The sequence below is a fragment of the Engystomops pustulosus genome, chromosome 1 (genome assembly GCF_040894005.1).
Source record: "Engystomops pustulosus chromosome 1, aEngPut4.maternal, whole genome shotgun sequence".
NCBI lineage: Eukaryota > Metazoa > Chordata > Amphibia > Anura > Leptodactylidae > Engystomops > Engystomops pustulosus.
In genome coordinates this window covers 109,512,548-109,531,198 of record NC_092411.1, presented here as the reverse complement: position 1 = coordinate 109,531,198, position 18,651 = coordinate 109,512,548, and the positions used below count along the sequence as shown (strand labels likewise).

General features: G+C 39.6%; 1 protein-coding gene across 1 annotated transcript in view; it reads left to right on the top strand.

The window, feature by feature from the left end:
* The window catches only part of DAPK1 (death associated protein kinase 1), a 117,409-nt gene extending 101,930 nt beyond the window's left edge, over nucleotides 1-15,479 (top strand). Inside the window, exons 19-26 of the mRNA XM_072150850.1 lie at nucleotides 349-426; nucleotides 3,330-3,552; nucleotides 4,344-4,529; nucleotides 4,888-5,085; nucleotides 7,762-7,900; nucleotides 9,957-10,077; nucleotides 12,652-12,840; nucleotides 12,980-15,479. Of these exons, the coding sequence (XP_072006951.1) occupies nucleotides 349-426; nucleotides 3,330-3,552; nucleotides 4,344-4,529; nucleotides 4,888-5,085; nucleotides 7,762-7,900; nucleotides 9,957-10,077; nucleotides 12,652-12,840; nucleotides 12,980-14,212 (2,367 nt within the window). The 3' untranslated portion in view covers nucleotides 14,213-15,479. The remainder of the gene's footprint in view (nucleotides 1-348; nucleotides 427-3,329; nucleotides 3,553-4,343; nucleotides 4,530-4,887; nucleotides 5,086-7,761; nucleotides 7,901-9,956; nucleotides 10,078-12,651; nucleotides 12,841-12,979) is intronic.
* The last annotated feature ends 3,172 nt before the right edge of the window (nucleotides 15,480-18,651 follow it).

The following is an 18,651-nucleotide window of genomic DNA, read 5'->3' as shown; positions in this document are numbered from 1 at the left end:
TTTTGACACACCAAGTTCAAAAGGTTGCCCATCACTGATTAAGGCTGTGGTCACACGTACCACACGTACTTTGAGTCAAAGCAGTACATGTGACTGCAGCCTCAAAGTTGATCATGCACTTTGATACATGTTATTTCAATCCTTTGATTTCAGTGAGACTGAATAAGCATCTCATGTGTATGGGTCCTGTCTGCTTTTCTCCCCATAAAAAGATGTTGGATTAAATAAGGATTGGATACTTGGTTATTTACTACTGTTACTTGTTGTTTTCTGGAAGATAGGCAGCAGCTGGAAGGAGACATCAGTCATAAGAAAATAAAATAATTATATTTGTTCTTTCTTTACTAGGATGGCAAAACCGCAGAAGATCTGGGCAGAGCTGAGCAGCATGAACCTGTTGTCAGTTTATTAGCAAGGCTCCGAAAGGTAAAAAAGTTCCCTTCTTATAAAAAATATTCCCTTATAACTGGGCTACAGAGAGGATGCTCTCATCAGACGCATCTTATGATTGTGGAAACAGGTCTTTAAAATGCATGCAAAACATCCAACTGCTGCAAGAACTACAGATTCCAGCATGACCAGTATTCCCTCTACACTGCTTATAAAGCCAAAGGGTACACGTGACCTAGAAGACCCATTGTCGCTTCTATTAGTGGAGAGACAGTTCCAGTCAGATCCTCTACTAAGTTGTGCACACGAAAATAAAAAAAAGGGGTTCAAATGGCGGCCCTTCAATGCCATGTGAGCTATATTAGCAGTTTCATAGACTGCAGTAGAGTGCAGGATAAGATTCCGTCCTCGGACAACTGGGGACCAGACAGATGGCCACTGTGACTAACCTTTCCATTCTGTTTATTCTTATTTTGGCCTAGTTCACTTGGTTGATTCTGGATTGCATGTTGATGCAGTTGCCTTAACAAAATCCATTTCAAAATCTACCTTCTTTTTTTTCACAAATGGTAATTGAGGCTGAGCAACCTCCAGTGTATCAGTTGTGGTGGTGAGAGCATGCTAAAGCAGGTAATCGGTGAAGCTTTTTGGTGTGGGACCTCACACATCCAATACGATGATCTATACTGAGGATGGTTAATCAGTAAAATAAAGCCAATTGAGAGCAAGAAACTCCTTTTAGGTTCCCCTTATCTGAACCAATCTTTTTCATCATTGCTTTCTGTTTTCTTCAATTGTACACACCATAAGGATTCAGCTGAATGTGTACTTTGGAGTATATGTACCAAAAAATAGATGGCTCAATTTAATTGTAATAGAAGAGCCCCAGTTGCCTCAGCTTCTATAGAAGAGAATTACCGTATTACATGTCCAGCTCTACACTGCAGTGATTTCTCCTGCAGGAAATGTCTAGCTCCTCTGCGCCAATGTCAAGATATGCTTATCCCATTTATCCTCCGAGTCCATATTTACAGCATAACACTAATAGGATTGAACAGCCTGTATTACTGTCGCTCGTATGTTTAATGCTTTTCTCCACATCAGAGGTGACATGAAGTAAACACAGGACAGTGTTACTGTTTATTCTTACACAATATTTCCTTTTGTGGTGTAACCTCTTTTGTTGGCAACTTTAAAATACAGAGAAATTACTAGCAATTCTTCAGCTTTCTGCTATAACAATACTGCACCATACACCCATTGTACTATACGTTTTAGTGGTTGCTACTTGCCCCATACCTTTGCAGATGATTCTGGTATTTAGAAGACATAAGTATAGGCACAAAGGAAACACTTATGCTGTTGTCCGACTCAACGAAAAATGTGCTTTAATGCAACCTTGTGTATAGATAAATTAAATTACCTTACTCTCTCCATTCCAGCATTGGCAGAAGGCAGCAACCATTCAGCTGTTGTCAAGTGACATGAAGTTTGAGGCAGATCACTTCCGCTTCGATTCAGTAGCTTCAGGGTTGATTTTTGCATCGATGGCATAGAAGGGTTAATCAGAGATCTGCCTCAATTAGTGGCTTCAGGGTTGAGCTTTACACCCACAGCATAAGAGGGTTAGTCAGTGACCTGCCTCAGTCAGCGGCATCAGGGGTGAGCTTTACACCCATGGCACAGGAGGTTAGTCATTGATCTGCCTCAATCAGTGGCTTCGGGGTTGAGCTTTACACCCATGGCACAGGAGGTTAGTCATTGATCTGCCTCAATCAGTGGCTTCGGGGTTGAGCTTTACACCCATGGCACAGGAGGTTAGTCATTGATATGCCTCAATCAGTGGCTTCAGGGTTGACCTTTGTGCTCACGGCATATAAAGGTTAGTCGGTGATCTATTTCCTTCCTATATACAGATATATATATATATATATATATATATATATATATCTGTAGAGCAGTCAGGTTACATGGCTAACCTAGCCCTCACCCAGAATCATTATAATAATCTTTATTTATATAGCGCCAGCATGTTCCATAGCACTTTACATTATTTTTATTTGCATATACTGTATACAGTTTGTGCCCTCTAAGTTTTCGTTCAAGTGAATATAAGTGAAGTTTTATTTACCGTTTATTTTTTCTCATCCCATTTCCTATATACAGATGTCTAATATAAATGGTGGTGTATACAATTGACTTCTCTATTAATATCTAACTCAATATAAAATTAGTCAGTGATGTGCCTTGGGTGTATAGCTGCCCTAAATGACACATCATGTGATATTAGCCAAATGGGCGTTACAAGAGAAGGTATTGGCCGCCACGGTCAGGACATAAAAATGGATTAAAGCGGCTTTGTTTTTTAGTTGCATAACCACCTTAAGATATGCAGTATAGATATATTTGTAAAAAAAAGTCTTACATTTTCATGTCTCCTGACAAAGACTAATGAGATTTTATTGCTCAGCCAGATGTCTTGAGCTGTAACATCAAGTTCAGTTCAAATGCCAGCTCTGATACTTAATGAAAGTTGTAGAATCGGAAGAAGATATCCATTACCAGTATTTTCTTCGCAGTATGCATTATTTACTTATTAGATAACTATTATGTATCCAAGTGCTCTCTCTCCGACAGTTTTACTTTAACAGCTGTATGTATGAATAGACTTATAACATTATTAGATAATAAAATATCCAAATTCACAATGAGAGTTAATCTGTGTCAGAAATTGAAGGAATACAATACAGCACCATTTCTCTATCCCACATGATTGTTATTTAATGAGGAATACAGGGACTAACATTGTAATATTTATTTGCTACTAGCATAAAAGTTTTACCAAGTTAATATAATTTGGTATATTGGTTGATTGATGGAATATTATATAATGTAAATGTATGTACCCAGTTGTGAAACTCTGATTTTATTATCCTCAGGACACCTACCGGACTCTATTCATTCAGCAGTTAAAACCAACCCAAAGCCCACAGCCAAGGATAAAGCTTAAACTATTTGGGCACATTGGATCTGGGAAAACTACTCTTGTGGAGTCCTTGAAATGTGGCCTCATTCGCAGCTTCTTCAGAAGACGCAGACCCCGGCTTTCATCCACTAATTCTGTGCGCTTCCCCTCCTCTCCAATGTCTTCCAAAACAGCAGGCAAGATAAAGCAAAATATATCTGTCTCGTTTTCTTGTTGAGCAATTGATTTCAATGGGCGACTTGCTTTATTCTTATGAATAGTAGCCTAGAAGGTCCCACTACATTCCATAGGTGTTGGATTTCTACGCAGTGATAAGTGGCACACATTTCACTGGAGTCATTTGTATTCTGCACTGCTGGGTAGTAATAACAATGCATGATATAATGACTCTGACACTCAAGCTAAGTAAAGTGCTCAGGTTACAAATGAAAATGCTTTTAATCCAGTGATTTTTTTTTTTTTTTTTTTTACTGTTGTAAAGCATCTATTCTACTTGCCAAGTGCATCAGTGAAATGAATGGAGATCACTTTAAGAGGAAGAGGACCCCTTATGCTTAAATGAAAGCCGTAATTACTGTGAGATTAGTGGTGTTAATTATTTAGTGGTACTTTTACTATGGGGACATTTACTCATTTCTTGTGTCTTAAGGTAAAGATGTAGAAAGCATCAGTGAAATCTATTTTCCCATGACTGTAATTGGCTTAAACAAGGGGTCTTTGTTTGCCAGACTCATTAAATACTGATTAGATCATTGTATGGCTATAGAGATTGTTTGTAGGGTCTGTGTCCGCTCTGCACACACTACTCCATAGAGCACTAATGCAGTGTGCACTAGAGAAGCCATCACTATATAAAAATGCAGTTTGTAATACATTCTACACCTATTATACCAACAGTAAATGCCACAGCGGTATTGACTTCAGCAATGATTTTACATTTCTTACCTTGCCGTTCTCTGCTTTTCAGTTTCAGTAAGCATCTGTGACTTATACCCTGGCTGTGAAAATGTTAGTGTAAGGAGTCGGAGTATGATGTTCGAACCGGGTCTCACCAAAGGAGTCCTGGAGGTGTTTGTGTCTCCATCCCATCACCCTCACTGCGTTGATGACCAATCCACAAAAGCGATTGACATCCAGAATGCCAATCTTAATGGTATGAATTGTTCTTTATTTTCAGTTTTTTTTTATTATTACAATTATATCATATTCTATGTTTTTCGATTAATATTAATATTTGCATCACAATTCTAGTGTTTAAAGTTTTAGTTGCAGGAGATGAATGTCATGGTGTCTTGTTACACATGTTCTGCATCAGAATTCCTCAGCATGAGCGGGATGCAGGGGGATTTGTTTTCCTGTGACTGCTGTGCTCCCCATTAACCTTTGTGATTTATGGAATCTCCCAATCAACCATGTGATTTTTATGGAATCTCCTCATTAACCCTATGATTTTTATAAATTGTTTTGCAGTCAATGTCCTAAATTGTGTATATTTTCCATGTCTATTATAGGTGTTGGAGATTTCAGTGTCTGGGAATTTTCAGGAAACCCTACATATTACTGTAGCTATGACTATTTTGCTGCAAATGATCCTACATCTGTGCATATAGTGGTCTTCAGCCTTGAAGAACCATATGAAGTTCAGCTAAATCAAGTTATTTTCTGGCTCAGTTTTCTAAAATCCCTTGTCTCAGTTGAGGAACCAATAGGTAAGTAAATGAAACCATGTTCTATTTTCCATCAGTATGAGAGTACCATTCATTCTCATGTAAAATGAAATGGTTGCATCTAAAATCTCTGACAGGTGGGAATAGTTTGTCCATATATAGGCTGCTTTTTTCCAGAAACGGCACATAAACATATGTGTCTATCAGTTGTGTCTGGTGTAATAGCTTGACCACATTCTTGTTCTTCTATTTTCACTTTTTTGGTCGCACTATATGATTTTCATCAACAAATCTCTGACACAAATTGTCCCTTTTATCAACATTTTTCTTAGATTAGCATATGATGTCTAGGTTTCAGGTTTCTAATGAACCCTTGTGGTCAATAAACTTCCTTCTAGCGACACTTGCCTATCCCTAGAATTTGTCAGTTTCTACTGTAAAGACATATTACTTCATAATTTCACATATGCACTGGTTTATATAGAAAACATGGCTCTTATTAGATCCTGAGGTTCACGAATACTATATGCAACATTTGTAGCGTTCTGAGCTTTGTAGGGATATTGCTGCAAGCTGCAGCATGAGGTCACTGGGTTCTGGACTGCGACTCCTAACACTAATCCTGGGTTTCTCCGCCATAAGATCACTTTCTCATCTTATGTTTAGGAGTGTAATCAAATTTTCTGAGCTGCTTAGCAGCGTATATCCAATAAATCCCCAGCTAAGAAGCCGTTTTACACCCCTGCCTGAAAAAGTAACTTAATCCAACAATTCCAAGCATATAAGCATAAAGTCCGGCTTTTACAGCACTGTAGTATACAATGGTGCCCTACATAGGAGCAGCTGTGTTACTCATGTTGTGTATGAGAAAGGTTTTATATTATATAAGACAGGGCTTGCAATTTTTGCGCTTTTTTTTTCCCGTCCAGCAAAGTTCGCCACTACCGAGATTTCCAATGTTGCGCCTGATTTATATTTGGAATCCAGATGCATTAATAACTCCACCCCTCTACTGAGATAAAAAATTAGAATTGGTGGTTCGAATATTTTCAACTTTTGATAGAAAAAGAAACACCACAGGTATATAACAGGTTTATGCCAGATTTCTCCTACAAGAAAATTGAAACCACTACCTCCCCCCTCGCCACCCAAAAAAAAGACAGGCACAAATTTCCAGACTAAAGATAAATGACCCACCAGTGAGACCTAATCTTATTGTGCTCTGCCAAGAGACTTCATTATAGTATGTGTGTGTTGAATGGCAGAATCTCACCATTACTTTCACTGATGACATATTGCACTCAGTTCTCCAGCCACTACCATTGAAGTATAACTGAAACAATGGGGACCATATTTAAAGGGGTTGTCCAGAATCTTAAAAATGTTTTATATATATATATGTCTGGCGGAAGAGGGGGTATAAAACCAATAAACTACTTCCGTCCTTCAGCACGATGCTACGTGTATCTGTTGGACGCTGTTTGTTTACAGAGGTCGGCGGTGCCATCCTCACCACTGCCATTGAAATTCATGTTGTGTCTGCTGTTCTGAAGTTTAAACAAAAGTGGGGGTGGGCTTTTGGTAAATATGGTCTTCAACTCAATTCCAGATATGCACAATTGTCACTATTTAAGCTAGATTACTCTAAAGTTTTGTACAGCTGGTAAAAGTTATAATTGGTAAAGGCTTTAACTTGAGTAAAACTTTTAGCTTTAGGAAAACGTGATTCTGGGGTTGAGGTTAAAAGGCTCTGCACAGAAACTTGGCTGATCCCATAGGTTTACAGTGCTATTCTGGTCTGTGGAAAGTGTAGAGCAATTCATTTCCATGAAGATGAAATTAGGCCCGAGTTGTTCATACCAAGGCAAAATGACGTGACATAAATTACTGATGTTATTCAAGTAGTATGGGCTTGTCACTGTACCATTCAAGTTTAGGGCAGTTCTGTGTTAACTAGACACACCTGCCCACACTTTCCTTGACATCTCCAACAACAGCACTTAGGCCCACTGTTCCCTCATACAGTGTACATGCTCCCTGGTCCATGGAAGATGATCACTCCTGTTCCTAGTGGTGTGGTCAGGTACTTTTGTAAGTCCTCTGGTACACATACCACACTGCTGTAAACCGTTTACAATAGCGTGACATGACCCTTGGGTGCCTCTCGGCTCCCTCACATGTGCCCAGAGTTGTGTGGCATTCATCATACGGCTCTGCAGGCTATTGTTCACAATGAACCAGCCATCAGTGTGGGTTGTGGCCAAAGGACATCCACATCTATGATTTTCTTTGACTCTTCTAGTCTCTTTAACTTTATTGCACACTTTTGATAGTAGGTTTAAAGTATCACAGAGAACTGTCCACTTCTATGTGGACACATTCTACGAGCCTTGATATGGCATAATACTGTTGATAGATTGTTAGGGGTGCTCTTGTTTTCATTACGTCCAAATGTGAACAGCATGATGAGGACTGTTGAAATACTAATTCTAATGGAACCAGGACATTACGGGAGATTAAGAATTTTGCCATTAAGTTTTTTGTTAGATAACAGGTTGTGCAAAAATAAATAAAATATTCAAACGTGCATCCAATTATACATTTTTATGGGTGACAATTTTATTAGACTTGTAATTAATTGAATAAGAGATGATCGATTGTCACTAAAAAGCAAGAAGGGTAATTAATGATTATCATGTTCCTTTTGGTATGTAATAGCCTATGGCGGGAAGCTGAAGAATCTTCTGAAAGTTGTCCTGGTTGCGACACATGCGGACATTGTGAATCTTCCACGCCCTGCCGGAGGAGAGTTTGGATATGACAAAGATATGTCACTGCTAAAAGAAATTAGAAATCGGTAATGAATTGAGGGCTAGTGGAGGCCATTATGCATGCTCACCTCATTGTAAGCTCTTGTGTGCAGGGCCCTCACTCCTATTGTTTCATTTGCCTATGTTATTGTTCTGTAATATCCAACTATAAGTCGCCTTTTTTAGCAAGAAAAAAAAGTATTGCTAAAAAGTTCCTGTGTCTTATAGCTCGAATGTCAGGGGGATCCAGCACTGCCAGACCCTCCTGACCGCTGTTCTGAAGATCAGGTGACAAGGATCTTCACATGATGTCCGAGAGAGCAGAGCCCCTGCACTGGTCTCTCTTCCTTTCCTTGTTGTTCTGACATGAGTATTACTGCAGGACCTAGAGTGGTGTCTGAGGCGTATAACTGATCACATGATACTAGGGGATGGGGCAAGTGTGTGTGTGACAGACATGAGTTAGGGGGCAAGAGGTATGTGTGGTTGTTACAGACCTGAGTTAGGGGGAAACCGATATGTGTGGTTGTAGCAGACCTAAATGAGGGGGGCAAGAGGTATGTGTGGTTGTAGCAGACCTAAATGAGGGGGGCAAGAGGTATGTGTGGTTGTAGCAGAACTGAGTGAGAGGGCAAGAGGTATGTGTGGTTGTAGCAGACCTAAATGAGGGGGGCAAGAGGTATGTGTGGTTGTAGCAGAACTGAGTGAGAGGGCAAGAGGTATGTGTGGTTGTAGCAGACATGAGTGAGGAGAACAAGAGGTATGTGTGGTTGTAGCAGACATGAGTGAGGAGAACAAGAGGCATGTGTGGTTGTAGCAGACCTGAGTGAGGGGGGCAAGAGGTATGTGTGGTTGTAGCAGAACTGAGTGAGAGGGCAAGAGGTATGTGTGGTAGTAGCAGACGTGAGTGAGGAGGGCAAGAGGTATGTGTGGTTGTAGCAGACGTGAGTGAGGGGGCAAGAGGTATGTGTCGTTCTAGCAGACCTGAGTGAGGGGGGCAAGAGGTATGTGTGGTTGTAGCAGACCTGAGTGAGGGGGGCAAGAGGTATGTGTGGTTGTAGCAGACCTGAGTGAGGGGGCAAGAGGTATGTCTGGTCGTAGCAGACCTGAGTGAGGGGGCAAGAGGTATGTGTGGTTGTAGCAGACCTGAGTGAGGGGGCAAGAGGTATGTGTGGTTGTAGCAGACGTGAGTGAGGGGGCAAGAGGTATGTGTGGTTGTAGCAGACCTGAGTGAGGGGGGCAAGAGGTATGTGTGGTTGTAGCAGACCTGAGTGAGGGGGGCAAGAGGTATGTGTGGTTGTAGCAGACCTGAGTGAGGGGGCAAGAGGTATGTCTGGTTGTAGCAGACCTGAGTGAGGGGGCAAGAGGTATGTCTGGTTGTAGCAGACCTGAGTGAGGGGGCAAGAGGTATGTGTGGTTGTAGCAGACCTGAGTGAGGGGGCAAGAGGTATGTGTGGTTGTAGCAGACCTGAGTGAGGGGGCAAGAGGTATGTCTGGTCGTAGCAGACCTGAGTGAGGGGGCAAGAGGTATGTGTGGTTGTAGCAGACCTGAGTGAGGGGGCAAGAGGTATGTGTGGTTGTAGCAGACCTGAGTGAGGGTGCAAGAGGTATGTCTGGTCGTAGCAGACCTGAGTGAGGGTGCTAGAGGTATGTTTGGTCGTAGCAGACCTGAGTGAGGGGGCAAGAGGTATGTGTGGTTGTAGCAGAGCTGTGTGTGAGTAAATAGATGTAGTAGAGCGGTGAGTGCTGTGCTTGTGTGTGACCAAAAAGGAATATTTAATTAGTGTCACATGTATTTTTCCATTTTTTGGATGAATAGTCTTATAGTCCAAAAAACACACCAATTGTATTTGTACTCCACGATTTGTAAAATGCTGCATGTGATGATGCAATATAAAGATTATAATATCCGAAGGGTGATAAATAGAAAAGCTGTTGTGCATTATTATACTCTACTTTACTATAGTCTGTTTACTATAGAGAATTTTATAGGCTTAAACCCATTCTCAACACCCACCAGGAGAGCCTCTGCGTGTAACAGATTTATTTTAAAACCTCTTCTTTGTCTTGTGGGTAATAATTGTAATTTCTCTACATTGACAGGTTTGGTAATGATCTCCAAATTTCTGAAAAGCTATTTGTGCTGGATGCGGGAGCATCTGGTTCTAAGGATATGAAGCTTCTGCGCAATCATCTTCAGGAACTGAGAAGCCAGTTAATTTCTGTAAGTCATTGGCTACATGTAGTTTATAGGTATTTTGGCTAGAATACAATATTTTTTCTCTGTAGAGATGACTATTGATGGGGGTCTTACATGAAGCAAAAATAGTAGATGTATAAACATAAATAGATGAAATATAAAATAAAAAGAAAATTCAGAGGCAAGACAACAAACCTCAAAATGTACAGATTTGCCCACTACACAACTTTTGTTCTTGTTTTAATAGTATTACAGGCAGTCCCCAGGTTACATACAAGATAGGGTCTGTTCTTAAGTTGAATTTGTATGTAAGTCGGAACTGTATATTTTATCATTGTAATCCCAGCCAGAACTTTTTTGGTCTCTGCGACAATTGGATTTTAAAAATGTTGGATTGTCATAAGAATCAATATTAACACTAAAGCTTCATTACAGACACCATTGATAACTGTTACAGCTGTTTATTGTAGCCTAGGACTAAACACAATAAATTACCAATATCCAGAGGTCCGTTTGTAACTATGGGTCGTATGTAAGTCGAGAATAATATAATAATATACCAGAATAATATAATTTGGAAGATGTGAAATTGCAACTAGATCAGTTTTTTTGCCTTCAAAATGTCTCAGAATTGTTGCATCTGTCAATTTGCACCAAACTTGTGCCTCCAGGTATTCTAGACAGAGTAATCAAGTGCAACATTTCAAAAAGTCACAAATTTAGGTGGCAGTCCACTCCTGTCCCATCATGCAACAAGCTAAATTTAAAGGGAACTTGTCAGGGCAATTCAGGAAACTAATTTGTCCCAAATCACCCTGTATGAGTTCCAAGGTGGAAAAAAACAATACTCCCCAGCTCTCGGCTTCACTGCGCACATGCCATTGGTACAGCGTATGTGCAATGAAGCCACGGTTGTCTCATGCGCATCATAAGAGGCGAGAACTTTAGATTTGAGTCTGATGTGCCCCATCAGAATCGCATCTAGGGAAGTATATATGTTTAAAGCGCTATGGAGTTTGATGGCACTATATAAATAAAGATTATTATTATGTTTATTTTTTATATATTGCCCCCACCTTGAGAGCCCATAAAGACTGTTTTGGGACCCTAAACCACAGATCCATATATACCTGTAGTTAGTTTAGGGTCCCAAAACTGGCAACAGGTCCGCTTTAAGAACTACTTTAGCCAAATTTGAAAATCTGCATTATTTCCATTGCAATCTCTTGAGGTACCTGAACCACTGTACAGAGCATAACATTTTTTAATACAGGTCCCAGCGAGGGTTGCATATTGTAGATCACAGAATTTTTATTGCATTCTATAAATAAGAAAATAAAATTGCCTGCGCTTTATTGCAGTACCTGCTCCCTCTAGTGGTTAACAATTTGTTAACATGTTTCTTTCATTTAAAAAATGATATTGCATAAGATGAAATAGAAAAAGAATATTGCCACATGAATAAAGTAGTAATAAATACATAGTAACACTTCATGTTTCCGAGGCCAACAGAAAACATTATTAATTCTATTTGATATATAATATTTTTTCTGTTAATGGATCCATATTGCTAGTTCTCAGGTCATGAAAGTCTGTATGTTGAATATTTTTTAATATTTGTCTTCTGCGTGTTTTTTCTTTTGTGAAACATTACAAAAATAATATCCAAAATGTGTTAATACTTTATCCCCTTAACAACTAGGCCCTTTTTTTCACTTCCCACCTTCAGAAATCTATAACTTTTTTCCACATAGAAAGCTGTGTGTGGACTTGGGAAGCGGGAAAAAATCCCAAATGTGGTGAAATTGGTGAAACAACGCATTTGTGACATTTTCTTGTGAACTTGGTTTTTACGGATTTTTCTGTGCACCCAATTAAAAAGCAGCACCTGTACAAAACAATTTTTGTTTCGCCATCTTCTGACATTGTCTTTGCTACAATTTTGGGAACTAACCCTTTGATGACCTTTTATAAAACATTTTTATATGTTTCAAACGGTAGCATTTCGGACATTTGGGCACTATTTTCCATTACAGGGTTCAATGCAAGTAATGACAGTTATTATATTTTGATAGCTCGGATATTTTGGGACATGGTGATACCTAACATGTTTATGATTTTATTTGCTTAGTTTTATATCACTTATAGGAAAAAAGGGTGATTTGAACTTTTAGTTATTTTAAACAAAGGTTGTCTGATCCTACCACATACTGCCATATTAGAGTATGTGGATTTTGCACATCGTCTGTTACATTGTGCCATTGGCAGATTTTAACAGATCTTCACAAAATATATATTCGACCCGAGGCTGTCATGGCGACAGATTGTTGCTCCCCAATGACATCATGGGGAACGGCGATCTAAAGATCCGCTGGCAATCAAAAGGCTAACGCCTGCAATCAGTTACTGTGGGTGTTTGCCACAATATGCCACGATGACGGTGGACACCTTAGAACAAAATAGAAATTAAAAATAGATACAGTACGAAAAAATTCGAAGGCATTGTGATTTTTAAAAAAAATCTGTAATTTGGAATGGCATTTGGGGTGAATTTTAACCCTAAAATTGTAATGATTTTGACTTTTTATTTTTTTGTAGAACTGCCCAACAATGACTCCATTATGTGAGAAAGTTATCTCTAGCCTGCCATCATGGAGGAAGCAAAATGGCCCCAATCAATTGCTATCCTTTCAGCAGTTTGTCTATGATGTGCAAGAACAGCTCAATCCATTGGCCACTGAGGAGGATGTGCGGAATCTAGCACAGCAGCTTCACAGCATGGGAGAGGTAAGTAGCTTACCTACATCATTGGGATTTATACATACATACTTGCATAAAAGTATTCTAGGAATTTTTTTAGAATAGACATTCATATAATAGAATAGCCTCACAATAGACATAATGTTATCTTATTCACTTTTTACAGATCAACATCATGCAGAGTGAAACGGTCCAAGATGTCGTGCTTTTAGACCCTCGATGGTTATGTTCCAATGTCCTAGGGAAGCTCCTGTCCGTTGAGAACCCAAAAGCTCTTCACCATTATAGAGGTAGATACACCATGGAGGATATCCAGCGTTTGGTCTCAGACAGTGATGTGGAAGAACTTGTTCAAATTTTAGATGCTATGGACATATGTGCTCGAGATCTAAGCAGTGGTACAATGGTGGATATCCCTGCTCTTATTAAAACTGATAGCCTCCAACGCTCATGGACTGATGAGGAGGAGGACATTTTAATCTATGGAGGTGTTAGAATTGTTCCTGTGGAACACCTTACCCCTTTCCCATGTGGAATATTTCATAAAGTTCAAGTTAATCTTTGTCGATGGATACACCAACAGAGTACTGAAGGAGATGCCGATATTCGTTTATGGGTAAATGGGTGTAAGCTGGCAAATAGAGGTGCTGAAGTTCTGGTGTTGCTGGTCAACCATGGTCAGGGAATTGAAGTGCATGTTAGAGGACTGGAAACTGAGAAAATAAAGTGTTGTTTACTTCAAGAATCAATCTGCAGTATAATCGATAACTTATTAGCTACTACCTTGCCTGGACTTCTGACTGTAAAACATTACTTAAGTCCACAACAGCTAAGAGAACATCATGAACCAGTGATGGTATACCAACCAAGAGACTTCTTCCGTGCCCAGGCTCAAAAGGAGACTTCGCTGGCGAATACCATGGCCGGGTATAAAGAAAGCTTTAGCAGCATATTGTGTTTTGGAAGTCTAGAAATTTATTCCCAAGGAAGCTTAGGAATGGATCACCATGTCTCGGATTTAAATATTCTTGTGAGGAGAAAGCTCAGTAGGCTTCTCGATACTCCAGATCCTATGGGAAAAGACTGGTGTCTTTTAGCTATGAACTTGGGCCTTCCAGAATTAGTTGCCAAATATAATACTGGCAGTGCCGCTCCAAAAGATTTCCTCCAGAGCCCAATTTGTGCTCTTCTTCAGGAATTAGGTAATGCTCCTGAGAGCACTGTAGCCATTTTAATGTCCAAACTAAGGGAACTTGGTCGTCGGGATGCAGCAGATTTTTTACTGAAATCATCCTCAGTGTTTAGAGTGAATTTAGATGTGCATGGACAGGAGGCTTATGCCGCAAGCTGCAACAGTGGCACATCTTATAACTCAATAAGTTCAGTCGTGTCTCGATAACTGAATTGTTGCTAATTATGGACTTTGCTCTACAGCAACCGGTGTAAAGAATTTTAGCCCCATATAATTGTATTACTAGGGTATGAGTTTTATCTCTTTCATTTATAGCATTCCATCTATGAATGTTACATGCCCTATAAATCTCGTTACTTGTGATCTTTCTACTTTTAATAACAATTGTTGCCTTTTGTCATAGATTTTTAAAAGTTTTTTGGAATTTTCAACCCAGACTTCTATATAAACGTGCTGCTAACTACTGCCAACATTATGGATACAAGCCGTCCCCTATACAATGTTATTTTGTACATTTTAGCAATCTTCTGGCATAGCTGCTCACACCTTCTACTTGTGTTTGTCATATTTTATTGTAAAATTCCTTCCATGGATATGGAGGTATACTATGAATTCTCTTTTAGTGGTGTGAGTGCCTTGCTGGAGGAGGGATACAGGTATAGCCACAGCCCTCGAGCTGGAATCATGTGCTCTACCTCTTCATCACTTTTTGCATGATAATCATGAAAACAATGTCCGTTTTATTCTTTATATACAAAACACACATAGAGAATAAAATATGTACTGTACTTGTATATTTTTCCAGTGCAGTCTTCAATGTGACTGTGTGGCTCAGGAACATAGATGATGAGTCAAAAAAAAAAATTCTGGAATTTAACTTCTCAAGTATTATAGGCTTTGTCCAATTGGTTGCTCCAGTGATTGAAAGTTTTTATTTAAACACAGAAAAAGCTTTATTTTAATGGTTGTTGCAAGGCATTGAGAAAGCTCAAGTTGATGGCAATGTGAAGTTCTGTTCAGTTACATCATCTCAGGTATAGGTCCTTACAAACCTTCATCTGCAGTGTAAGACTTGTATCAGAAGGAATCCTGCAACAAGCACCCATTGCAATATTTCTCATGTGGATACAACCGGCTTCTTTTTATCGTTGTTAAATATATATAAGGGCGTGTTCATGAGTTTCCTGTACTTGAAACAACAAGCAGATCTGTTTCTAGGAGTTTTGCTTGCTGCCAATACTGAACGAGTACTCATTTTATTAATCTGCTTTTCTCTCTGAAGATGCATGCGAAGGATGAAGTCTTTCATGTGAATTTACAGGAATGACATTCCCATTTTTATTCTTTTGTTTGTAGATCAATTTTAAAACTTGTTTTTATATATGTATAAATCTATGAATAAAACATGTTGCCTGTTGCACAGTTTTATTTTCTGATTCATTTTATACATTTTATTAAAAATGACTTGGAAGAAGACTGGAATAGTGAATGCAGCCAGAAATCGAAATCATACATCCTTATTCCTCATCAACATTGCAGCTGCCGTTGGACAAGGAAACCTTCCTTAAATTCCTACAAAACATTCAGCAGATTATACAACATTCTAACATAGAATCAGGCTTTCATATAGTACAGTTTACGTGTGGCACCGTATCGCTCCCTGCGGCCATTGCCGTCTATGGGGGACGAATGTATGGCTGCAAGCTTGCGATATTACATACATCCCCCATACGGTCGTATGAATGTAGCCTTAGTTTTTCTGCAGTAAAATATATTAAAAAAACGATATAAATGAGGAATCGCCGTAATTGTAGTCATCTATACAATAAAGATAATATGGTACTTTTATTGCACAGTGTACGGCCTACAAAATACAAAAAGGAAGGAAATGAAAATTGACAATTTTCTTTTCCTCTGTACATTTAAGAGTTAATAAAATCTCATCAATAAACTAATGTAGCAATAAGGCAGCCACAGGAGCAGCAGAACCTCATTATCTTAACGTTATAATAACATAATAATAATCTTTCTTTATATAGCGCCATCAAATTCCGTAGTGCTATAATTGTTTTTTCAGCAAAACCATTTAGGGATTCTGGGATTAAACATGATGGGGCACATTTACTTACCCGGTCTTGTCGCGATCCAGCGGTGCGTTCTCCCACGAGAATTCGGGTCCTCCGGCGATTCACTAAGGTAGTACGCTCGATGTCCACCAGGTGTCACTTCTGCGCTGAAGTTCGTCGGAGTTCATCATCCTATGCTGGGTGCAGGTAAGTGTGTGTCAAGCGACACATTTTTTTAAAGAATACCGCAGTTTTTCCGAATCTGTTGGGTTTTCCAATGGCCACGCCCCCCGATTTCCGTTGCCTGCATGCCGGCGCCGATGCACCACAATTCGATCATTCGCCAAAAACCTGGGGCAATTCAGTGAAAAACGACGCAAATCGGTAATATTCGGGAAACCTGACGAAAAATAGCGATTCGGGCCCTTAGTAAATGACCCCCGATATGTTTCTACATCGGTGTAAATACAGCATTATCAAGATATGTTTGTTATCCTTCAAGGAAGGATGCATAATAAACCAAAGTCGGTTATGTACTGGCCACCACAAAATCTGGATCTCAATCTTATTGAAAATGTACAGGCAAAGCTGAAAAGATAGGTAAGAGCAAGGCAGCCCACAAACATGGCTTATTTATATCAGTTCTGTCAGGAAAAATGGGCCCAGATTCCTACCAACTGTGGTAGGATATCCAAAATGTTTGACCTAAGTTATAAAGATTAAAGGAAACCTACCACTTGAAGTGGCAGGTTTCCGATGGCAATACCGAGCACCAGCTCAGGGTGAGCTGGTGCCGGAGCCTATTTTAGTTAGTGTTTTAAACCGTGGTATCGCGGTTTAAAACACTTTTTAAACTTTATAGCTCTCCTTCACTTCCTATGTAGCCGCGCGCACGGTAAGCGCCGAGCGCGTACCTGCCTGCGCCGGCTATAAAGTTTGAAAAGTGTTTTAAACCGCGATACCGCGGTTTAAAACACTAACTAAAATAGGCTCCGGCACCAGCTCACCCTGAGCTGGTGCTCGGTATTGCCATCGGAAACCTGCCACTTCAAGTGGTAGGTTTCCTTTAAGAGCAATGGTACCAAAGAACACTAAGAAATGTATGTAAACTTTTGACTTTGCAGGAAGTAATAAAAATATCTTTAAAAATTCTCTCTCATCATACTGGCATATACAAATAATCTTGGTAATCCGAATTGACCTAAAATAGGAAAGTGGTTTTGTGTCAGAAAAAGAAAATCGTGAAAAAAGTGAGAAAAACATGCATATGTGTCTTTTGGTTTCAGCTGTAGCTTAGTTTGTATTGAAGATAAGAGTTCCTTAGTAAACAAGTTTACCGCTTGTATATGAGCAAGTTTAGCCCGACAAACCCGCTTTGTGTGGATTTACCGGTCCAAATGTAGAACTACATGCCATTGTGGGCTCCTGTTCTTTCTTTGGTATTTATGACATAACAGGATATGTCATAAATACCTATTAGGGGCAGACTCCTCTGTGGAACCCTTACCTTTCTTTGACATCCATCTCGCCCTCTTCTTGAATTGAGCAGTGGTCAAACTGACCATGTACTCTCACTTCAAGTCAATGGGAACATGGAAAATATTCCAGCAAGTATTTTTGAGCACTCATTGACTTCAGTCTCACCACCACTCTTCTCAAGAAGGTGAAAGACCTACATTCTTGAGATAGGTGTAGGTTCTCCTTCCTGGATATGTCATAAATAGATGGCATATGGTGGGAATAACCCTTGAACAGCTCCAGTTGGTAATAAGACTTGATTGTAGCTCCTAAACTCATTAAGGGAAATGGACTATGACCTTTCCACCTTTATTTTGTCCACCACCGTTTCTTCTTTCTGTCCCATTTGTTAGTGTAGAGCTCCAAAAAAAGGGGGGGGGGTGTTTCTGCCACCTCCGACTACGTCCGAAAGGGGGCGTGGTTTTTGTTTGTCATTAACTCGTAGATGTAACTACTACCACTGCTTAGTGCCACCAGCTGGACCAAAGGAAATGGTCTAAGTCAACTTATTGTTGCCCGCCAAATCATCCCCTGCACAGGAAAGACTATGCTCCTGTAAAAAAATATGGTATGAGCACCCTAAATAATATCGGCACAGCTCCACAACAGCTACTCAAAAAAGAGAAAGGAACACTTTTTATACGTCTCCGCCAAGGTGTTTACGTAGGCCGTATGCTTCTGCTTATCCATCCACACCCCTACGTTGCATCTGCAGGATTTGATTATTGCAACCTGGACTTCACAAAGCTATAAATTACTTTTTCCCTTTAGTAAAAAAAAAAGTTAAGTATTATTCATGTGGGAATACGGTAAGTAGTACATGCTGCAGTTGCAAACAAATGCTGGAATAAGCCCATAGAAAATCACGGGTCAGTATTAGTTAAAACCACTGATGTGAAAAAAGTATTTACATTTCTTTACCAAACTTATACATACGATTAAACTGCGAGTCATGCTCAAACACTAGAGGGCATTGTGGGACAATAAGTGTGGAGATTCTACTGATTTCAAAGAACTGCTAAGAAGCTAATTTATCCCAATCAATTTGCACACACTGGGGGG